Source organism: Pavona decussata, unplaced genomic scaffold (genome assembly GCF_977016875.1).
Source record: "Pavona decussata unplaced genomic scaffold, jaPavDecu1.1 SCAFFOLD_39, whole genome shotgun sequence".
Lineage (NCBI taxonomy): Eukaryota > Metazoa > Cnidaria > Anthozoa > Scleractinia > Agariciidae > Pavona > Pavona decussata.
In genome coordinates this window covers 1,693,013-1,717,751 of record NW_028145461.1, presented here as the reverse complement: position 1 = coordinate 1,717,751, position 24,739 = coordinate 1,693,013, and the positions used below count along the sequence as shown (strand labels likewise).

At 38.8% G+C, this 24,739-nt stretch overlaps 2 protein-coding genes and 1 long non-coding RNA gene across 5 annotated transcripts in view; 1 reads left to right on the top strand and 2 right to left on the bottom strand.

The window, feature by feature from the left end:
* The first annotated feature begins 488 nt into the window (after positions 1–488).
* LOC146483408 (putative inactive 1-aminocyclopropane-1-carboxylate synthase-like protein 2) lies at positions 489–18,850 on the top strand. Its single transcript, XM_085106170.1, has 14 exons — positions 489–732; positions 1,587–1,646; positions 3,943–4,010; positions 4,752–4,821; positions 6,440–6,506; positions 7,846–7,952; positions 8,624–8,701; positions 11,008–11,108; positions 11,786–11,878; positions 12,513–12,558; positions 13,150–13,291; positions 14,866–15,008; positions 16,272–16,425; positions 17,723–18,850. Exons 1-14 carry the CDS (start codon positions 622–624, stop codon positions 17,773–17,775), a joined length of 1,293 nt encoding a protein of 430 aa, XP_084962296.1. The 5' UTR covers positions 489–621; the 3' UTR covers positions 17,776–18,850.
* A 381-nt stretch (positions 18,851–19,231) lies between these two features.
* LOC146483407 (uncharacterized) lies at positions 19,232–22,875 on the bottom strand. Its single transcript, XR_014863890.1, has 3 exons — positions 22,596–22,875; positions 21,136–21,280; positions 19,232–20,128 (listed from the first exon to the last, which is right to left on the bottom strand). It is a non-coding gene; the product is annotated as an uncharacterized LOC146483407 (long non-coding RNA).
* Positions 22,876–23,170: 295 nt separating this feature from the next.
* LOC146483406 (fibrocystin-L-like) overlaps positions 23,171–24,739 on the bottom strand; it is a 70,642-nt gene continuing 69,073 nt past the window's right edge. For all 3 annotated transcript variants that reach the window (XM_085106153.1, XM_085106152.1, XM_085106151.1), the window contains one exon: positions 23,171–24,347. In XM_085106153.1, coding sequence (XP_084962279.1) covers positions 24,196–24,347 — 152 coding nt within the window. In that variant the 3' untranslated portion in view covers positions 23,171–24,195. The remainder of the gene's footprint in view (positions 24,348–24,739) is intronic.

Below are 24,739 nucleotides of genomic sequence, written 5' to 3'. Positions count from 1 at the left end.
GTTCGAACATTTAGCTAGCATACGAAACATAACCTGATGATACATAAAAATGTATCGATTTTACTTTCAAATTGAAGCTAAGCTTAAATATCTCTGAGAAATGTGTGGTTCTTTTTGGATTTCCAATAGCTCTTGCCAAGATTCTTCTTTACACATGTAGTCCACAAACTGGAGAAAAATTCTTTGAACTGGCTAACTTCAGACACTCTCCCCAGATCGCGCTCGCTTTTACAAACCAAGATGGCGACAGCTCCATCGAAGCGTACCAGTCTCGAGAATCCCACAGAAAAATAGGGGACTCGGACTGTGAACAGTCTAAGTTAGACTTTCTCAATCGCGCTTCGCGCTCTCTAAACTCGACTTGTAAGTGACCGTCTAAGTGAAATTGAGCCTTGTCTATTTTGGTGTTAAGAGCCTTCGTGCTCCGTGACCAGCGGTCCAAAATTCAGTGCAAGTTACTGGAGTTGACTGTCGATTGCAGGAGTCGATTGTCTGCAAGACTCAGTCTGCAAGGAATTCTCTGCTCACGTAAAATCATATAATATAAACTAGAAGATCACAGGAACAGTTGCAGATTTTATTTATCAGCAGCGAATTCCAAAGCTTTAATCCTGCAAAAACATGACTACATTGTCAAGAAGAGGTGGGGAACTCCTGAAAATGAAGTCTTTTATGGGTAAGGCATATGAAAAATGCTCCAAGAACTGCTACAACAAAACCGAAAATCCTAAGGTACGTTTAAATATATAAGCGTATGGTATTTCTGATCAAGGGTTTTTGATAAATTATTCAGCCTGCTGCGGTACATTCAGGGCTACAACGGTCAGCTGACTTTTAATTTCACTGAGTGCTCTGATGATTGAGTTCTGCATCCGTCCTAGATCACAAGATCACAGAAATTATCGTTAAAGTTATTCGTGCTCCTTAACATCTTCCAAACAGTACCCATGCAGGAGGCAGGAAAATGTCTTCCTCTTGGTTTCCTAGGCCTAGATGAGACCTGTTTTTTTGGTGTGTGTGTGGGTGTGTGTGCATGGGGAAGGGGGGGGGGGGGGTGCATGGGGGGGGGGGGTATTCAGGTATATTAGTGAGGGGAAGGTGTGGATGAGTCCAACTTGTAAGGCCCTCCCAAAAAATCCACTTTGGCTTAAGCTGGTCACAAAAAGTCCAGTGGTCCAGCCAAAAAAGTCCCTTAGATCACAAGTTTAGCACAGTGGGAGCATCCTGGCCAACTGTGGGGAAACTACACTGTAAAACTTAATGGTTCTAGAATTGGTCTGCAATTTCATTGTAATGTACTCAGGGGCCTAATTTAATGTTAGTGCTATCAAATTTATTCTGATTTTGCCAGAGAAATTTTCAACATTTTTCAGTGCATGTTTTGATTATTTACCCCAGCCTAGGCTAATAGCTAAGCCTGACTGTCTCCAAAGATGCCAAGCAAAAAGAAATGACAGCATGGTGGATTGACAGTCAGGCCTTCCTGTTTTGAACTAGCTGTCCATAAATACTGTACTGCTGCTGTCAACACTGTGATGGGGGCTTTTGAAATACTGTACATGTATTAACATTTGTTCTTATTGTAGGGCCTCATTGATTTAGGCACTGCACAAAATAAACTAGTTTTTGATCTACTAAAAGGAAAGGTGAGCGTAAATATTAATAATTGATTTGTCTAATTTACCTGTAGCATCAGTGCATCCCTCACTGAGAATGACGTGCCAAGTTGTTGTATTTATTAAATAAATTGAATTTTTTTGTGTGTGTATATTAAGCTATATGCACTTATGCGTTATACTTACTTGTAAACAATCAATGTATGCTCCAAGCATGAAAACAAAAACAGTTCGTTCAAACTCAGGTCTGGTGATTTTGGATGAGTTGCTACATGTAAACATCAGAACTGCGTAAAGATTATTGTGCAGTTCCAGAAAACTCCATACCCACCCCAAGGAAGGTCACTGGAAATTCCTAGGGGGAGGGGGATGCAAGACAAAAAAACCTTTCATAGGGGGAGTATGGATATTTTCTGGAACTGCACATTATGTGTGGCTGATGGATACATGATCCAATAGAAATGCCTGTCTGGTAATGTGTTAATGTTACAGAGATTTTGTACAGTCACTGAGGTCAAAGAGAAACCTGGCCTCTTACAAGTGACCACTCTAATGAATGCATTATCTTTTGTTTTTAATGTTGGATGGGATCGAATGATAATAAATTCACAATTATTGTGAGATTGCAAATTGTATACTGCTATTACTGATCGCTTATGCTATCTCGCAAGCTGACATTAATGTTATTCCTATCTCAATTCCTTTAGAAAATGTTGCCCAAGATCTTTTTGCATTTTGCATTTTTGTGGTTCATTTGGAGAAAATTGTGGGCAAATTAATTTCACTTTTTATTGGGGTAGGGTTATTTTGCAGAATGCCAAACGCTAAATGTCACAACGATCAATATTAGTTAGGTCTAAGCACTTCTCTATACTATTATAGGCGTAAGGACTGATTTTACAGACATGCAGTTATATAGCATTTAGTTGTTAATTTAATTATGGCAGACAATACATGTCTATTTGACATTCTATGGATTTAGGATTAGGTGTTCTGCAAAATACCCTTGCGATTTTCATCGCAAAACAAAGCACCACAAAGCAGTGGGTATTAAAACACAGAGGTCACTTTTTCTGAAGCCGTTGATTAGGCCACATGCAGGCTGATGTGAGCTTAAACAACAAAATGCTATACCGTAAAGTGACGCTTATAAGCCCCCCCCCCCTCGCCCCTGCTTATAAGCCCTCCCGATTATAGGCTCATCTAGCTGTAAATGAAAAAATACTTCTCATTATAAGCCCTACCTCCCCCCAGATGTAAGACCCCATCTAATTTCGTTCATGTTGTTAGTTTTAATGGTGGTATCTAAAAGCACTATTAATACTGGTCGGTTAAATTACCAGGCAAGCGCTACAGTTGTTGGAGGCAATTGATTTGTGGTTATCGCATTGGATGTCAAATCTGAAAGTCTGAGGTTCGGGCCTTAATTCCTGCTGACATGTTGTTTCGCTAGACATGAAATTTTGCTCCATACTGTCTCTCATCACCCTGGTCCCAGTTGTTCAAAGAGTAGATAACTATATCCAGTGGATATATTGCTAGCTATCCATGGGATAAAATGTATTTGGTTGGAGTACATTTCATATGCTGGATAATGACTTATCCACTGGATAGAGTTTTATATCCACTCTTTGAACAACTGGAGCCTGCAGGTGTGTAAATGGTACTGATAACAATTAGTAATTCCTGCCTAATTATGATGGACCAACGTCCTATCTAGGGAAGAAAAAGCAATTTTTTATATGAAAAAACAAACAACAACAACAACAACAAAGTCATACCAACAAAATTACTGCTAAAGTGTTTACAATTTGCTTTCCAACAAATATAAAAAGGATTTCCTGTATACTGTCTAGTTTTATGTGAAGTGAACTGCCTATTAGGTTTTCTGTGTGTTATAACCTGGCTATTTTGATGTTTGCGATACCCCATGAGCTGTGCTGACTGATTTGATTAATGCCGGTCACAAATGAAATGCATGTAATGAGAATTGAAGTTGTAAATATTTTTTACAGTTTAATTTAACATTTTTGTCCAAGGTGAGTTTGGAATCACCAGTGTCAGAAGCTTTTGTGAGAAAAAAGGATCTATATACTGTAGATCTGAACTTTATGTGAAATAAGGAACCTCTATTCCTTATGAAAGGACTTAGACCCCATCCTACAGACTGTTACTTCACTCAACTATAAAATTGGCTATTTAGTAATGAGCTGTTGTGTGTTTGAATTTATATAAGCCTAATAATATTCATGATGAGGATGATGATGATGATGATGATATTAGTGATTATAGAAATGGTACAATTATTCTTTGTTTTACATCACAGTTTGGTAAAATCAGTGATGAGGAGATCCTCCCAGAATATTCCTATTATGGAACAGAATTTATTCCAAGGTATTGCTAATAATTTATTGTTACTATATGTATACATTAACATACATTAAAAAATTGAATACAATGCAATAAAACAACTATATTAACATGTCAACAGTACAGCTAGTTTACAATAGTAGTAAACTAATTGTTTAGACCTTAAATATCTAAAAGTATATCTGAATAAAAACAATAACATTTAATCAAGAAGTGGTATAAAAGATCAATTAATTGTTACAAAAAATGCAGGACTGACGTACAGTTTTAGTTCTTACCGGTAGTGGTACATTGTAGGTTCTCAAAATTTTGTGAGTTTCATTATCTATTGACCTAAAATTTCTGACATTAATGTTTAATTGAGACCAGAGCACATGGCCGAGAGCAGTATGGTAGGGATATTTTGCTGTAGTTCTTTTTGAGAGGGAATCTCATTAACTTTGAGGGGAGGGGGATAAATTCATGCTGATGACATCATAGGGTGGAGGTTACACTATTGGAAATGGTGACATCATCATCTAAAAATAGAATAGTGGCATCATATAATTTAACACTCTGATGGAATGGAATCCCAAAATGGATAGAAGTATGGAAATAAATTATTTTTAGTTACAAGGTTGCATGTGGTTCTGATGCAAGTTATAAAAGATGAGATTTTTTTAAAAAGCTGTATCACTAGGAGTTACTAGGAAGACCGTCCCAAAATCAACATTACTTCCGGAATTCTATGTCGACTTGTAAATTATCTGCATTTAATTTCTGTAGGTTTAGAGATGCTATGGCTAAGTTTTTGAATCACTACATGAGACCAGAAGAACCTATGGATCCTTTCAATGTAAGCACAGTTTAATTCATTTCCATTTGTCTATTTGTCCCATTTTAAGCTTAGGTCTTATTTATTGCCCACACACCTGCCGCATGGGTATGCGCGAGGTACTGCTTGAGCACTGCAAGTTACCTGGCTCAAGTTGGGAATGTCAATTGCTGACACAATAAAATGTCCAGGAAACTTGAGTCTTTTCTTCCTGTGAATTGTAATTGGGCTCAGCATGCAATAGGCATGCACAACAAAAATATTCACACAAAAGAAGGTTTTAACTTGCAGGTGGGATGATTCACCAAATCATTGCTTGGTCTACCACATGGCAAAGAGAACATTCTTTTCTTCGAAATGTTTCCATAGAACAAATAGAAACTCTTTATTGGAAGACGTGGAAGAGCTCACATGGCTCTTCATTTCCCAACAGTGAAATGAGAAATTGCATTATTGATGAACCTCACATTTCACCTCTGAGTTGGGGGTTGATAATTGTCCTCTTGTTATGTTTTTCGTGTCCTGGTCAGCTTCCTGTTGTGCAGACAACTAAATGTTTATAATTCCTTTGAGAATAACACAGAACATTTCAACTACAAAGAGTGTATCCTTGCTGTCATGCACATTTTAATACAGTCAAACCTGTATTAAGCGGACCCAATATTAAGCGGAAAGCACAGCAAGTCCCATAAATCCCCCATATTTACTGTAAAAAATACCTGAATTCAACGGACACCTCTATTAAGCGGACGCGGACACCTTAAACTTGACTTTTATGGTCCTTTCTATTGTTAAACACCTGCATTAAACGGACACTGCAAAAAGGATGCTTTTTTTGTCCACGTTTTAATAGATCGGTCATTTAACTTTGCCGACAAAAAGATTTGTCACATCTTTGTGGACACTTAACAAACAGGAAATACTATCTCTGTTGGCAGCCTGATTAACAAAAAGTGATCAAATTAGTAATACGTGACCTCACCGACAAAACATTTGCGTGGGAAACAGGAAATTCGTGTACCTAGAGACATGTCGGTAAAACTAATTACATTTAATACAAATCCTAGCTTCATCAATTTCTGTCTCAAGCAGTTACACGTGTTCCCTTGAAAAATGTACTCGCCGGGTAGCTCCTACCCTGTGAGCAGTGGTTTCTCCACCGGGCACTACGCTACGAAAGGGAGAGAACCCTTTCGAAGCGTAGCGTCCGGTGGAGAAACCACCAGTGCTCGCAGGGTTAAGGTAGTTCCAAACGATACCCACCGATTTGCTCACCCTCTTTCCAGTAATTTTCACTTTTCCTGCGTTTGTTGGTCACAGTAAAGCTTGATTAACCACATGGCCATGAGCTTTGGAACGCGCCCAACTGCTTCCATTAAAGATCTGTTATTTCGTTTGGGTGTACAGTAGGTTTTTCTGCTGGTGAATAAACCCGATCTTGTTTTCGGTCTGCCAGACACCTTTCCGTTCACGGGACCCTTTCAAGGCCTTTTAATACTGAGCAGTACTCATGTGACCCTTTTAAGACGAATTCTAAGGGAACCTGTTTTCAACGGACATCCTGTATTAAGCGGACACTAGAAAGGGTCCCGAGGGTGTGCGCTTAATACAGGTTTGATTGTAGTTTGCTTCCATTTAGCTAAGGGCAGCGTCTGGAATGTCTACCATCATTAACGTGCTGGGCTATCTTCTTTGTGATCCAGGAGGTGAGGACAAAAAGGAATATTAACAGTGGTATTAAATATGTACCTCCTTAGCATTTACAATTATTTCTTTTCAAAAACAATTCTGACTTACACACAATGTTTCGTCAAGGGACGTTTTCTAAGTAAGAATACTTACCTTTTGTATATAAAAAAATATAATTTCATAATAGTATAATAATAACCTAATATGTACTCAACAGTGTCGGAAGGGGTTTAGGGCTCCACTGGGGATCCAAGACAGGAACATCCGATCTCTAGGCCTCGTCGACTTTACTCCATGGCTCCATTTAGCCAGAATCAGCAATTTTGCAGGATCCAAGTAGAGAAGGGATCCCGGCTCCACCGCAACAATTTCAGGGCCCCAGGGCTCCATTGATGCCCAGTTTTGACCCTGACTGAAAAAAATAACCGATGGAACCCTTATAATTAATGCGATTCATTCTTATTCACTTGTGCACTGAATAAGATTAAAAAAAAAAGAGAATGACTGCATTACGTTTTGTTCGGGCTACAAATTGGTGGCTTCAATAGTGAGGTATGGAAGTTCTAAGAATTAAAAAGATCATACAGTTTGAAGAAAATGTTAACATACCATGCAAAATCAGAGGTGTCGTAAAGTTTTGGAGGAGCCTGCTCCACGAGGCAAGGAGCTGGTTACTAGCAATGGAAAGTCTTCCATTCTTGTTTTCTTTTACCAACTTTTTACCCGGCTAAAGTCTCTTTAGTTACCGGCTCAGCCAGCTACTAATGACAGCCCTGCAAAAGAGTCTGACTTACAATTTTTGGGAGAATCTTAATTCCTTTGGATACTGTTGTACTTCCTTTAAATTGGGCACGAGGGCTTCATTGGGGAAATGCAAACTGACTGGGTAATCCCTATTCCACAGCACGATCACGAAAATTGTGAGTGATTTCACCACGCCATCTCAAGCCACTGATGTTGCCTATCAACGTGATCATCGTCATCTTCATCGTCGTCGTCGTGGTCATCATCATCATTGTCGTCATCCTCTTATCTTCATCGTCACCATCCTCCTCCTCCTCGTCCTGGTCATCATCATCATCATCATCATCATCATCATCATCATCATCATCATCATAATCATCATCGCTACAAACACGTTTCAATCATCTTCACCAACACCTCGACCATCACGATTGTCATCCGCACCAATTGTTCTCGTCATTATGATCGCTATCGTTCTCATTGATATCATTATTTCCTTCACCGTCTTTCTTGGCAATGTTAATCATTGCCAACAAATTTGCAGTAATAATTGACAAGCAATCTTGATTCTCAAACAAATTCTATTCTTATGAAGTTCACTGCTGTTACTAGATGGGATATTGATCCCCACTCCATACTATGGAGGGTTTCACTTGAATCTGACCGCTCGAGCTGTTGACGTCATCCCGATCCCTGTTTCTGTTGATCAACACCACAAGGTAAACATAGCAGTAAATTTGCATCATCAACGTACATGTAATGTAACACACTAAATTTAGGTATGAGTACAAAATTCCTTCCCAAACAGTTCATGGCGTGTAAATAAAGGAAACCACTACCGTGAAGGAGGTTTGGAAATGTGATCTTAATTATCATAGGATTTGTGCTTTAAATTTCTCCAAGAATATTTTATGTTTTGAGAAGCTCGAAAGGGTGTTTCATCTGATTTTCAAATACCTCGAAGTTGGTTAAGAAAACTCGGCTGCAACCAACATCTCGGTTTTTAGAAATCGGATGACGCACGCTTCCTCTTTTTTGACATACACAGTATTACTTGAAACATCAACTCTGTTTCAGAGCCACAAAATAACTACAAACTAAGGTGACTTTATGAATATTCAAGATTTGCTCCAGCTTCTAGGTTGGTTGTGTAGTGTGTTGAAATTCTTGATGTTAAGGCGCTTTTAAAAACAGATGTCAATGAATAGAGGCCATTTTCGAGTTGCTTTGAACCTCATTATCAAAGCGAGGCTTTGTGCACAGTTATTTCTGCGAAGATTAGTTTTCTTTCATATGCAAACAAAACTAATTTTCACATGAAAAGCTTTGCTCTCGCTTTCGTAGTGGCGTTCAAAGCAACTCGGAAATGTCGTATTTCTTTTCACTTTAGCTTGACCCAGAAGGCAATATTCAATTTGAGTTGACCGTTGAAAAACTTGAGGAGAGTTTTGACAAAGCTGCAAAGCAGGTCAGTGTCATGAGGTAACTTTGTCGTTGTGCTTTTTTATTATTTTATATTGCTAGTTGAACCCTGTAAGTGCCATCGATTTCAAGGGGGTGGTCCCGCATTGCCAAAGGAAATTAAGTTCTCATGGATACGCCGATTGCAAAAATACACGTCAACTAAATTCGTCACCGTACCTTCAAATTTTGTCTTCATCTATCATGCATGTTCAAAATTGAGTGAAACGTTCAGATATAAATCAAACTTCTTTGATGCTTTTCATTCCTTCCATGCGTCTTCATGAGCATGCAAATATTACACGTTGCAGTATATTGAAAAAATTCATTCTCAAATGCAGACTCAAAGGAAATCCATCTCCATACGAAGAAGACGTAGGCTATTATCATTCTATTTGCTTGGTTATATGGTTCAAATTCCGCAGCTGGAACTGAAAAAAAAAACAAAACAAAACAAAAAAAAAAAAAAAACAAGCACGAAATGTACAACATTAAGATGGCGGTCACACAACGACCTCAACGAACGCTGACGAAACCCCATCGGAAATACAATAAAACAGCAACGACTATTGGCTCAGATTCAAGCAAACATCCAATCAGATTGCTTGCTAGTTCGGTGGGCCTACAAGATGGCGCTCGGGCCACTCTGAGTGGCCTGTGGCACCTTTAGGGTACAGTTTCGTGAGTCTTTACCACACGCTTTAGGGCACACGGTCACTTAGAACTTGGTGGTGAATAAATAGCTCGTTATTTCATACTGACAAGCCTTAGTACTTTTTGTTCAATGTTTTTTCTTTGCTCGAATAAATTTACCTGTAGCCTTGCTGTCTTAATTTTTGTAGAAAACTTTTATCGCTAGAAACGACAGAGATAAAAATATGACTTTAGAACATTTATGCAAGGAATTCTTTGACGTTTTTGGATGTCTTCTTTTTGCCCTTCTGCCCCCTCCTTACAAAATGTGGAGTAATCAAATAAACACGTGTTATGTTAGATAAAAGAAACTTTGTCATTACGTCATACAGCTTCATCCGTCATATTCGCCCGTGGCAATTGATTAAGACATATTTTGAAACATGGTAGTGACCAACCTTGAAAGTTACCAGTTGACTTTGTCAACATTTACTTTGAGTTAATCGCCACAGAGCTTTTCTCAAGCCTTTATTTTTCTTTATTTCTTTTTACTCAAGTCTTCATTACTTTCCATTTGGTAATGACAGTGACATCGGGCTTATGAAAACCACTCTTTTTACCAGAAATAACATTACACGACAGGACATGAAGTGCTTGTATGGAAGGCTTTTCGTGTCTTATCTAAGTCGCGTTGTATCTGACAAGTCTGGTAAGAGGTTTTTGGGGAGAAAGCAAGTCTGGGAAGCCAGGTTTTTGCCAAACTTCCTGGTAAGTCTGGTTCAAGTTTACCTGCCTTGTAAGGCAAGTCTAGCCACACAAATGATAACCCGGAAAGCCAGGCTACCCTAGGTTTCCTATCCAAGTTTTGTTCTGTAGAACAATAAATGCAATAAACAGTACAATAAATGCAATTAACAGTTATAATAACAATAAAAAAAGTACAATGCGTAACAATGGTTGCAAAACGAAATGCAAAGAAAGCTAATGAGATAATATTGAAAGGTTAACATGATGGGCATTTTTGTTGTTGCACACGGTGAATGTGCTCCAAAAGTAATATATTGCTTTTTTTTATCTCAATAATTTTCTCAGTATCTCGTGCTGTAGTCATTATAACTGTTGTATCTATTGTGCTGTAATCATAAGCATTTTCCTTTGTTCTGTAGATGAACCATCGCTACTTTCCAGACTTTGCTAATAAACATGCTAAAATGTCGTGGTTTTCGATAGTGATATCACACCCATATATAGCTCTGCATTTTTGAAACTGATTAAAAATACATTAGAATTGAGAGTTTTCTAAATATCATCTCTAGCTTACTAGTTTCCCGAAAGTAAGTTTTGTTTTTCATCAGTGGCGCACCAAGCGGAAGGGTCCGGGGACCCACCTCCCCTCCTTAGTTTTAGACCAAATGGCGAGATATTTCCTTTCATCACGAAGAGAAGGAAGTGGGGCGTTTGAAGGTGGCCTCCCACTTACCTGAAGGTCTGAATCCTTTACTGCTCTTGACCAGAAGAAGCCTGCCTATTCCCTGGTTTTCGTAATTGCGTTATAATACTCACGGGTTTTAGTTGAGCCGCGCTTTAAACTTGGATAAGACGCAGAAAGCCATTTATACGAGCCCAAAGCATCTTATTTTTCTCGTGTAAACGGCTGTTAATTGTCATTTCGATTGTTAGAATATTTGCGTCCGTGGATTGCTTCTGACGAACCCCCACAATCCATCAGGGGATGTATACACTGAGGAAGTTATCAGTGATTGTTTGGCATTTGCGCACAGGTAAACGTTAGTTATAAGCGATCTAAGTGTCTAAAAACGTAAATCTAGACATAGCAATGTTTTGAAACTAGAAAATTCTTTTTGTCATTATTTAATTGATAGTATTGGTAGGTAGGTAGTGAGCTTAGTCTGAAACGCTGTGATTCAATAAGTAAAAAACAATGAATTATACTAATTAAAGAGCTAAATACTACAGTCACTTCTGAGACTAAAATTGTTAGTATCATAAAAAATTGCCGTCATTCCAACTTTTTAATATTTCTTCTCAAACACTCATCATTGATTCATGACGAGAAAACAATGGAAATAGCTACCGTGAAGCAGGTTTGAAATATGATCTAAATTGCCATAAAATTTGGTGAACTTTTGCTTTGAATTTCTCCAGGAATGTTTAACGGTTTGAGAAGCTAAATCCAAACACTCACAAGAGTGTTTCATCTACTTCCGAGACACATCGAAGTTGGTTGGAAAACCCTTCTACACCTCGTTTTTCAACCCACTTCTCGGTGTTTTGAAATCGGATAAAACGCTTTTTTCGTGTTTGATTCGCCCAAGTACATGAATTTTTTTTCAGGAAAACGTTATTGCCGTTAATGTTTATTCCCTGGAATGCTTAACTGTTCCATAGTGTTACACACAGTGTTCGATTATCTACAACTGTCCATTTTTCTCAACAGACATTCCTTGCATGTTATTGTTGATGAAATCTACATGCTGTCAATATTTGAAGAGGGTTACCCTCCAATGAAAAATGCTCTAAGTTTGAAGGAGTAAGTTTTGGTTATCATAACTTTTAGGGTAGAAAATAACCATGTTATTTGAGACTGACTAGTCGATGAAGTAAAATGTCGTGTTTTATAAACTCACTAACCTTCAAGAACTCTCACCGCGTATGAAGGGTCACTCTAGTTTCTTGTATATTCCTTCCAAAGGGCTAGAGGCCAACTTTTAAGCCAAGGCAGCTTCCTCTAAAGTAGTTTTCTTTCGAGAGTTGGCCTCTGTTAAAGACAAGTTGGGAGATTTTCCGCCGATCGATACTGTACATCCGGGGTTTTTTGACGGACGTGGAGCACTATTGTGTCACGTGCCCAATTTAAGGCAACCATAAACGATTTTTAAGTGGTGAACTATAATGGCTGCTTGTGTTTCTTTGCGGATGCACAGTGTAATGTCACGTGGTCCATTTAAACCAATCAGATTGTGGGAAAATGTGGTGGTGGACTCCATTGGAACCATCCGTTCTGAACAGGTCATTTCTTATTTATTTTCTTTAAATCAAAAATATAAAGACTGTCACGTCTTCAGACTCGTAAGAAATTTGATGGTGAACTATTGACTAAAAGTTGGGTCATGCGGCCAGGTTAACTGATGTTTATGCCAGCTTTTTACGTTATATTTTCAAAGTATTCCAGATAAAGACCACCTTCATGTTGCCTGGAGTTTTAGCAAGGTAAGTGCTTTGTTAGTAACCATCTCAGAAAAACAGATCATTGGACACTCGTGAACGATTTCTTTCAGGAATAAAACTTCAACTTCTGTAAAAATGATTCGTAATGCATCTGTCAATGTATCAATGTTAAGCCACTGGGCACACGGGCGGAAGAAGGGGGGGGGGGGGGGCATTTGAACCTAACTGAGATTACTTGTTCAAATACCGCACTGCGGGGCGACTGTGGATGGTCAAAAGGTTCACTAAAGTCATTGACAATTTATTAGAATGTCCATTTACTGCGTCTTTCCATAACGCGGAATTCTAAACCGAACCAAGGATTTACGTGTTACGTTGAGCCAAATGACTATGTTTTCTTATAGGTCCGCTGCACTGATTGACGGCAGTGAAAACACTAACGGTCAGTTGAATCTTGAACATGCGGAGTCCTCATGTTATTGAAAGGTGCAGTAATTGACCAGAGGCTTCCATTACGGCCAGATGATTACTGTCAAATCCCCCCATCCCACCCAGCCGTATATACGTAATATAAACTTTTCATGGGACATACCGTTTAAGAACGCTCATGCAAATACGTATTTCATTTGGCAGGATTTTGGACTCTCTGGAATACCATGTGGTGTTATTCACTCATATAACAAGGAAGTGTTAAACGCTCTGGACAAGATTGATCGATTCCATAACGTTCCGTCCATTACACAGCTGCAACTGTCGTCTGTCATTACTGATTTAGGTAACGAAACGAAATGGAAGGGCAAGTAGTTAATAGTTGATAGTAGAGTTTTCAAGAATTTGGAATATCACTTGAGAAGAATAGTGATTAGAAGATCTATCCATTCTTTTAAAGTACTGTTTAAATAGTCGATTTTGAGGTTTTTTCAGCCGTGCTTTTTGTGGCAATTCATATCGCCTCTCCATAAACTGCCAACGATTTCGCCGGCACCATTTCGTGAGAGGACATAGGGGATTATTTCCCTTATACAACCACTACCAGTTGGCACCAGTTATTTTGTTATTAAAATGTTAGGTATAGTCGGGTACAATGTTGGCCTCTCGCAGTATGGACACTTTATGCAACGGTCTGTCCTAGCAGCGCCCATCCATTAGGCATTAGTGGATCATTTTCCATATTGTCCGCCTTGGGAGTCGAGAATTAATTTACCCCGTGACATATGATTGCCTTTTGAATTACAGAATCACACCGAATCGTAGTTTCGTTTAACCTGGGAACAGGCTCCCAGAGTGGGGGAAGAGAACGGCGATCGAAGCGGAGCGTGCCAAGCGCGGTCTATAGCCCACTTGGGAGCGTGTTCAAAGGCTAGGTTTCGTGGTTTTGTTTCAAGTTCAACCAGTAGAGCCGGATGAGAAATTTGTTACTTACCAAGGGTATCTTCAATGAGATGTGTGATCCTTGTAACGACCTGCAGAAAATAATGTATTGCAGGTCATGTATCCCCGCTGTCAGGCATTTGCTAGTTGGTTTTCAGAACGTCATGTCATTAGATAATTTCTGGAGATCAACCCGGGGAGGAGGAGAGAGGAAGGGGTTGGGGGGGGGGGGGGTGGGCTGAGGGGGGTACTGATGGAATGAGTGATACATTATGCGACGTTACAAGCTTACGGTTTCATCGTTTTTCATTCGACTACTGATATTATTTTTTACTTACTGCGCTCTTACCTTGGCCCTCTCTTGTTCATGATTAGTAGTTTGTAATTTTTTGTCATACCCGGCGAGCAGGGCAGACGTTTCTTAATTGTTCGTCCTGTATGCCGGAAGTCGGATTTGTTTAATTATTCGCCCGTTGGCACAGTTAGGCGATAGAGGAAATTCTGCTTGCAGGTGTTGTCAGCGGCACAAGAAGTGCGCATGCCAACTGCCGGCAGTGCCTCCATAAAAAGTCGCACTGGCAAACTGTCATGCGGGTGAGGGAAAGATCGGAATTGATGGTTTGCGTGTGACGTCATGGCGGCCATGTTGGTGTACAGGAACAATAGGATTTTTCTCCTCTGGGAGTTAACTTCCATTTTTGTGTAAACTATGTGAACAAATTTTCTATTGTTTTGTACATCAACATGGCCGCAATGCAAACCACCTGTTGTAGCGAACGAGTCGAGGGGGGTTTGGGAGAGGCAGGAGGCAAGCGCATGCATGTGAGCATTCTATTTTCGTCAAAGTTTTCTTCGGGATTCCTCAAGGCAGCTTTAGGGCATGTGATCTGCCTCAACCGTCAACTTGTGAAAGGAGTGTTGAACAACTTATTTTAATAGCAAACTTTAATGCAGTTTTATTTTCCTTTCACCTTGCAGACTGGCTGGACGAAGTTTTTATTCCAACAAATCACAGCCGTCTTCGTGAATGTCATGGTATTCTATGCGAATTCCTTGAGCGGATGAAAGTACCTTTTCTTAAACGAGGATCTGGCTTGTATGTCTGGGCAGATTTTCGCGAGGTGAAGAAAGTGTTGCGTTTTTGTTCAGGGCTTTTACACGGGCGATTTTTGATGAAATTTTAGAAGTGATTTTCAGTGCGATTTAAAACAGTCGGCGTCAGTAGCCGGCGATTTTCGTCGGGATCTCACAAATATTTGATCCCGCTATTTTTGCGATGAGGGATTCTCATGAATTTGCTAGTGATTTATCGTGTCCTTATCTTCTAAAGAAAATGTTGTGGATTCAGTAAGATTAGATGATGCCATGCTCTATGTTTGCAATGTAGCGATCATGGCGGGTAATCTGGTTTGACAGATCTGTCAACCAGTTTGATTGGTTTGTAAGCTAGTGATGTCGTACCCCAGTTTTAGATTTCCCGGCGCCAAAAAGGTAGCAAATCATGCACACTATAGAGTGTTTTCACATGACGTCACGGCGGCCATGTTGGTGTCCCAAAACAAAGAAATGGCGGCCATGTTGGTGTCCCAAACTAAACCTCTGGGAATTGAACTCTATTTTTATACAAATACTTTCTTTTGTTTCAGTAAACCAATATGGCCGGTAGTCACGTGAATGAAAACACTCTATACGGCTACGGTTAGGCCAGTCAAGCGTATCCATAGACGCCATGACGTCATAAAAACTGACGTCATAAAGACGGGCCCTCGACAGTCTCAGGGCAACAAAATCGTTATCAAATCGCCAATAAATAGCATCGAAAGATAGCTTGTACCTTGCGCAATTAAAATCGCACCTATAAAATCGCCTCTGTCAACAGCCGTTCACTTTAAAGCAGTTAAAACCTAGTAAAACCACAGCCACATTAATCATTGCAGGTCTACTGACGAACCAATCTGTTAAACAGGAAGTTCCGGTATCAAAGGAGTCTGGCCTTCGCTATTCTCCGCGCATTCAATAGGCAATTTCGAGTTGCTGTGAATCTCATTATGAAAGCGAGGCTAAAAGCAAAAGCTTTTCATGTGAAAATTAGTTTTGTTTGCATATGAATGAAAGCTAATTTTCATAATAAAAACTTTGCACTTTGCCTCGCTTTCATAATGAGGTTCACAGCAACTCGGAAATGGCCTATTGTCAATCAACCACCAGAGCTTAAAAAACTGACAAACAACATGTTTTTTTTCCTTACGGTCTTTATTGGTAAAATTTAAATTAATGTTATGAGTTTCTCCATTCAGATTCTCAAATGAACAATTTCTTTAATTGTAAAAGAAAAACAGGTGGCCAGCAATGAAAAAACTTACATCACTGTTTTGTATTTTCAGTTCATTAACCCCTTAACAAGCGAGGAAGAGGTAGACTTTTGTCAAAAGGTATTGGACGGAGGAGTTTATATCGCTCCAGGATATGAATTTTACAGTGCCGATCCTGGTTGGTGTAGAATCGTATTTTCTACTCCCCCTGCAACTCTAAAAGTTGGTAAGTGTTGCCTTTTTATTCGATATTTCAATTCAAAAGACGTTTGGGGACGGGAACAAGTACTTTTTTGGTCGCAGGAACCGGGACAATTTCATTTGATCAAGAATTCTGGTTTGATTTTTCGAAACTTCAAGCGAGTAATTACTAGCGGAATAGCATTTTCCAATTGAGAGTAGCTGGCAGGGAAATAACCCGCTCGGTTTAAAGTGCCCACAACCCCAAACTTTTTTTCGCTTAAATAAATCTTTGCACCTGTTCGAAACGCATTGAGCTTTTTTGCGCCTTTTTTCAACTAAATCTTGACTTTTTAGAAGCTGTAAAAGTTACGAAATCTAGCCATCATCTGTCCCATGACCGAGCTGGTAAGGGGCATGGGTCTATTCCTTACATGACGTCACAAACTTCTTTGCATGCATTTTTACAAAGACTTAATACAATGCAAATCAGTTTGTGACGTCAAGTAAGGAATAGACCCATGCCCCTTACTAGCTCAGTCATGGGACAGATGATGGCTAGATTTCGTAACTTTAACAGCCTATAAAAAGTCAAGATTTGATTGAAAAAGAAGGCGCAAAAAGGCTCAATGCGTTTCGAACAGGTGCAAAGATTTATTTAAGCGAAAAACATTTTTCGGGTTATGTGCACTTCAAGGTTTAAGCGCCCCAACCGAAACAGCACGAACAAATTCGGACTGAGTGAGAAGGAACAAACCAATGACAAAATTAAGTTTTCGTCGTCCAACCCTCCCGAGAAAGTTGGGACAATCTTGCAAGGTGTTCCCAGGTGTTCGATTTTTCCCCTGAAGTTCCACTCGAGCCCTCTCCTCGAACTTCCTGAATTTCTATCGAGGGGATAGCGGTCCTTGTTTTGAGCATACAATAAGGCCTATTGTATGCGGCTCGAAAATGCTGTTTAATATCCTCAAGGCGGTGACTAGACAGCGGAGAAACACAAAAGCCACTCCCGCCTTTCAATGCCGTGAATCGTTTATTTGTACAAGGGGTTTAAATCTTGCCTCTTAACGCACTGTTACCCAAGGCTAGGTTGTTTTGGAACTTGCCTGCGTCGAAATTGCGATCGAGCTGCTTTGCGTGAAACGGAAAACGGAAAACGGAAAAGCTGGGATATTTTTCCCGTTTGATTGCTATGTTGTAAGTAATATTGTCGTGCCACCTGTGTAGCAAATTCCTTTTTGCGACATGCTGTGCATATGTTTTTCGTCATCATACACTTCAGTTCATATAAGTTTTTTTTTTTTACCATTCTTGTACTTTTCTCTTCATCAATTTCGTTTTAGCACTCGAGAGATTTGAACAAGTGATGAACAATATCCGTCAACTGAAGATATAGATTACAAGCTCTGGAGAATACAAAGAAAGTTTGGGGAAAGAATAATGGCATTGTATGAAGAAATTTGAACGCTATTCCGAAGGATTGGAGCATAGCAATTAATCAAGACAAACGGATTTTTGCACAACCCTTGAAGTAGAAAGCAGGCAACTAAAACCAATGGTATTTTATTTGTTTTCATTTGATCATTAAGCAACAAAGGTTTGAATTTGTTTTGTGAGTTTTGTAAATAACGTGAGGTAATGCTGAAATTTTGGGTTCCTATTTAGACTTAAAATTCCCAGGCTACGTCTATATAGGCAAACTGTTAAGATCAAATTCTTTAGTAAAACTACCGTGTTTCACTTTGGGGAAAAATTGGTTAAAAATGTCAGCAGAACGATGTGGGTGACATATAAAAATGCTAAAAATAAGGGCTGATGTAAGAGGAGAAAAAGCCAGGTGTTTTGTGATAAGGGGCAAAGGAATAAAGCCGCTTGTGAGAGGTTATATTACGCTTCATATAAACTTAAGACATTTTATAATGTCACAATTCTTTTGAATATTTTTATGTCCTTTTAGAATAGAGTATTTTAATATTTCACATCGTATTTAAAGAAATTTTATTGTTCTTGATGTATTGAATGTTGTATTTTGCGGGCCTTTGGTCGACCTTTTCTTTAATAGAATTTCATTTTTTTTCTTTAAGAAAACTTTTCTTTCCTAGTTCTTATAAAAAATGTACTTTACATTTGATGGCTAATACTCTTACATTACTATTTACAGTTTTGTTTTAATTTGTACTGGGTCTGAAAATCCATTTGGTGGGAGTGAAATAAAATTGCATGTTGTGTGTGTACCGTAACAGAAAGAAATCCTGTGGTGACAATGAGCATTTGCAACGTTAACTGTTTCAAACTGTAATTTTCTTATTTAATCTGAGGATCGTTGTGAGCATTTCTTATATCTATATTTTGATTTGTTAGCTTAGGTACTTAGCTTTAGTTCTTGTAATCTATGTTTTCCACAATAAGGTAAATTAGTTTGGAAAAATTCACTTTTTAGATGAACTAATAAATTGTTGAATTGTATTGTCTATCGGCAATAATTCTCGTTTGACTTGGCTCGCACGATAGAGTGGTTTTCAATTTGGTGTCGAAAGTAATTTCGCGTTTGCTTTGGTTTAGCATTACTACGTTATGTGATTGGTTAACAAAACTCGCGCCACTTTCTCAACCCGGCAATGGGGGCCGCACGCGTTTCCCCGCGCTTAGCGCCAGTTACATGTATTTGCTTCGAATTCTGATCAGTCCGGATTATCCCAATCTTTTAGGACAGTCGTGACTCGCGTTTCAACCAATGAGAATCCATGCTGCTATTCACGTATCGCATTTCAAAACAAAAGAAAAAATTTCAAGATGGCGGACGAAGAGAGAGAGAGAGTCGTGAGCTTTGTAATCTTTTTGCGAAAGGTATTTAAATCACGAGAGTGCTCGAGCTGAATTAAAGTTATGAAATGAAAGGAAACTGTTTGCGCATTCAATATTACGGACGAAACTCCTTGGATAACGATTGTCCTCGAACAGAAGAAAGCTCAAAAAACGTGATCGTGATCGAACTGCACGGGTCGGCAATGTGGTTTATCGATCTAAGTCTTTCTATGGAAAGAGACCATAGAATTGGTAAGCATCTCTACTCTGTATTTTCACTATTCTCTATTAGATCGTTTATTTTTTTATGCACTGAATTGGTTTAGACGTTGAAATAAAATGTTTGTTCTATCAAGCGATTTGTGGGATAAAATCGACAGGACGTTCATATTTGCAGTTCCTCTAGTCATTTTTAAGAATTTTTAAGTTCACTTCTAGACAATTACACTATTTCTTGTCCAAGTACTTCTAGAGCTTTGATATACTATATACAGAAGGCCTTGTATTTATAAAGTTTGTTAAGCTTTGGTAGGCAATTATGCATGTAGAATAGTTTCTTAGTATTTTAGTTTCAAATTCAGTGAACTCTGGAATGGGTAATTTGTCTTGTATTTACAAAATTGTACCGTAAGAAGAGGTTTAGAGGTTTTGTCAAATATGTGAAATGGTGGTTAATTATTCCAATTGAAATCAGAGCTAAAACACCATCTCTTAGAAAAGGCAAGTAAGGATTTGTTAAAAATTTCTAAATTAAACTCTTGGTCAGGGTTAAAGAAGTGGGTAGAAGGCCTAAAATGGACACAAGCCTCAATGTTTTGTTTTAAATTTAACTGCAGTATGCAATACAAATGTAGTCTTCATATTAAAATCAACTTTATTATTATTTTCTTCTTTCCACCCTATTTTCTTTATTTTTGGCATTGCCTCTTGGCTGAATGCAGGACCTGAAACTAACAACAGTTTTAATCAGTGTTGCAATTGGCTACAACATCTTTGAGGTTTATTGCATTGCTAACAAATGTCAGTTGTGGGACACGTGATGGCATAATCATAATGGTTAAGCTGTGCGTTGGACTCCAGTCCAAGCGGTCCAGATTTGAGCCCTGGCTGAGGTGACTGTGTTGTGTTGTTGGGGAAGAAATTTTTACTCTCACAGTGCCTCTCTCCACCCAGGAGTATTAATGGTACCAGCAACTAAATTCTGTGAAGGCAACCTGCAATAGACTAGCATCCGATATAGGGGATAGTTGCTTCATGCTACACTGAGAAACTGGGTTGAGCTCAGACAGTTGTGGGCCACTAGGCTCGTGACAACTTAAACAAATGTCAATTACAAAAATGTATTTTTCACATCATCTATAAGACTTTAGAATATAGTTACCAGGTGGTTACTGTATTTGTCTCATGAAATCCAAACCTGCAAGATGCTGCTGCATGTGTATGCAAAACTGATTAATTTTAATAATTTGATTATAAACCGGATTGTGATCGGTCAGATCAAATTTATTTTATCACATGACACATGCACCTTTTATCAAGTGTGCGAATCATGGGATATTTTATCAAGGAAACAATAAACTTGTTCCTTGTGCATTGCCAAATTATATATTAAGCATCTTAACAGTTTGAAAACCACTAAGAAGCGAGTCTTTTAGTAAAATTCCTGTGTGCTTGAAACTCAACAATGCACTTGGTCACATTTGCTATTATTATTTTCTTTTCTATTTAACATGCTCAGAGTTCTGACAATCAACTTGTCTCTGTTTGCATGAATATTACTTTCTGGTGCAATCAATTCTTATTGGGAGGTGGAAAGATTCAAATTTAATTAATTGGTTAAAAAATGAAGGAGATATGTCTTGTTACAAATTTATGCATGCGTAGTTTTCAGAAAATCAGATTGAAACAACTCAATGACATAATTTGACTTCGGTGCTATATTCAAACAAACCTTCACTTCCATGTGTTCATGGCCCTCAATGTCAGGTAGACAAGCTTTTACAACTTCCTCCACCCTTTGTGTCATTCCCCTGGACACTTCTAGTATCCAGGAGCAGGGAATCACTGCAAATCGCTCAACACGAGTCTAGCAGTTTCTGGAAATGGGGATATACTAGAGCCAGTAAGAAAATTGTTAACAGACAAGCCAATACCGGTGGTGCTGGAAAGAGACAAGCACATGTGTGGGGAGCCAAATGAGGTGGACAATAACACCAAATAATAATTAACCAATTGCTTCTCTTGGCACAAAATAGTTTTACTTTTAGCAAATTCCATTGCCTTATTGATGTTGATACCAATAATAATATGCATTAGTAAATTTCAACAGAGCCCATGTCTTTGGGGGCCAACCGCTCAGGGTATCGACATTTAGTAAAATTGACAAGTCCCCCACAATGTGGAAAAAAAAATATTCAAATGCCCTTTGGTACAGTGAAAAAAGAATAAAATAAAAATTATTCTAGTTATCTTATCCCCAAATCCCCCAAGGGATTCCAAAATGGATGGGATAAGAGAGGGACAGCTGAGAGGGTGGGGGGGGGGGGGGGGGGAAGAGGTTGACACCACCTGATTTTACTGATGCATACTCTTCAAATAAAATAGTTATTTAATGGACACAACAATTACTACAAGTTGCTTTCTTCCTACAGCTGACAGATTTCATGTCATCCATGTTAACAAAATAATGTAAACACACATGGGGAGGTCTTAGGAGGATTCCCTCAACATTTAACTCAGAAACTTCAAAAACCAGATCACAAAAATGATGTGAAGTGTACTCCAATTTTAAAATGATCAGGTAACTGACAGCCATGGTCAGATTTTTTTTAAATTAAAAATACAACTCATTAATACTGTTTTGTTATCAGATAGTTATTGTTAGACTACAAGAAGTCTCTTATATCTCTCATGGGTAGTTGAATGAGCAAAAAATGTAAGCGAGCCAAAAAATTCTGCGTGGGAGACAATGATGTATGTTTGGTGCTTTCCCTTGTTGGCACCTATTCGATTATCCTTGAATTGGATGCGACTACTCTTTGACTTTTATCTTTAATTTTCTGCCCACAAATTCTGCAAAGAGCCTCAAGTTTTTCGAGGTGAACTTCCATGCCAAGATAAACAACCCTATATAAAGAAAACAACAAATTAAAGCCTATTCTCCTCAGCGAGAAAATGAAAACAGGTCAAAATCACGCAAGACTATCTTGTTACTCTCGAGTGTAATGAAACAGCGGTTTGGATACAATTTCACTGCCTTGACTTCTACAAAAGTCTACCAGAAATCTAGCTTATCTACCACGTGGACACTTTGCATAACGAAAGTTTATCTAGATAACAACCGGCAAAAAATAATGCAAGCTTCGTGAAAAATACGTGAATACAGGAAAAAAACAAAAATTGTTCACCTACCTTGAAACCACGGCACAAAATGGCCCTACATCGCTTCGTCTCTTACTCGAAAGTTCACTATAAACGCATCTATAAACACTATATATAGTCGCATCCAAAATGGCCGCTCGATACTCCTCGCAATGTTTCGTAACTAAAAGTCCCGGATGACCGCTCATACGTAGCTACAGGCAACGGATTTTAACATTGCCCGGGCTTTTTGAAAACCGGCCGCCATTTTCTTCAGAACAATGGATTCGTGACGTCACGACTGTCCTAAAAGATTGGGATAATCCGGACTGCTGATTGGCCCGTTGTGTTGTTTACATCTGTTGTGATTGGCCAGAGTAATTACTTTCATTTTGGTTTAACTTTACGACACTCAATTTCAAACCGCTCTATTCCTTCCCCTTATGCAGCACAATGAAGTGTAACAACATATTCGTTTCCAGTGTCTCTCTTCTTCTTGTCCCATGGGAACGAAGGACACATATTTCTGCGTCTTGTATTGTTTCGCGATTTACGAAACAGCGAACAAGTGACAACAAACAGCGTATCCTACCCCTTAAACGTAAACAAGCACCCCACGAGTGTCATACAAGAAGTACAATCACCCATACCCCAAGTGGGTGGATATCGGCTACGATGTCGCAGAGGATATTCACATGACTTGGTTTGTATGGAGATTATTTTATTATCACCACTCTACAGTTAAGTGTCACACTGGATATATAATCTCTTTATGTTGTCTTGGAAAGAACTCTTTAACCTGTTATTTGACAAACCTCTTTTTGTTGGACCATAACTATATTGGCCAGTCACAATGGATAGTTTGATCGATATCTACAAGTTTTTGCACCTCTGCTTAACTCAATTTTTATTTTATGTCAAAAAATGAGTAGCCAGATCGTAAGGAGACTGCTAGCTGTCCCTAGTCGTGGGGGCGGGGAAAGGAGAAGATTGCCCTGGAACAAACGAGCAGAGGGGTAGCTGGAAAAGGGTTGTTAGCAGTCCAACAAGTAAGCTACCCGAATAACGGAGTTCTTCGACTCGTAAGCAAAACCACACATAATCACACTTTTCTTACACACACGCGAAAAATTAAACAGACTAAGGACACACAGCTAGTGGGCATGACTGCCGGGAAGACGATTAACGGTTATACGAGATCGGAGTTAACTCTCTCTTTCCCCTGTTGAAAAGCGTTTACTGGCTAATTTCAAGTTAGTTGAAAAGCAGCCAAAGTTAGCTTAAACATGCTAACACCATCCGACTGCTAAATTTACCAGTTTGTTTTCTAGCTCCGTAGTTGGGTATTCGTTTTTCTGAATAGTATTTCAAATGCCCTCGACAATTTTAGTAATTTTTGTGCGACAAAAAATAACCTTAAACACTCGCAAAAGTTTTTATAAATACTTCAGAAAAAATGACGCAAATATGAAAGATAAATGAAATAAATGAAAAAAATTAATGAAAGTCCTTAATGCTGATCGAGCAAAGTAAGGTGTTTCACACTAAAGCCAGCCAAAGTGAAAAACAAGACTTTCTACTGCCATGAAGGCACTTGTTCTATTTAAAGTAAAAAAATCTATTCTATTCTTGTTTCTCGTCTTGTTTTCTGTTAAACTGTTGAGACCTGCTCCGATGCACATGTGGTCTTATGGTAGCGCCAGTCCTTCCTTTGACATTCACGGCCACAGTAGCCTCGCTTGTAACACGCAGAACACTGGAAATGAGCTGCAGCGCCACATGGACAGAACAACCTTTCTGCTTCTGTTGACAAAAAAGAGTAAAGACCATTAGGTTTCCAAACATGTTTTCAGTACATTAAAAGACTTTCAAAGGTAGCCGAAGTTTATCCGAAGACTTCAAAAGAAAACCGAAGTTCTCCGAAGATAACGAGAATCTTTCTACTTCTCACTATCTTACGCCATCGTTAAGTATTGAGGTTGCTGTCGCACATGTGATACCTTTGGCTCACCTTTACGTTTGGATAGTTAAAATAATACATAATCAAGTTCCACGTTTTTTTTTTCTCTCTCTCCAATGATTTACGAAGATCACTCGAAGACTTCCGGGGCTACCCGAAGATTTCCGAACCTTATAAAAGACTTCCGAAGCTTACCCGAAGATGTCAGAAGCTTACCGGAATATTTGTGAAGTTC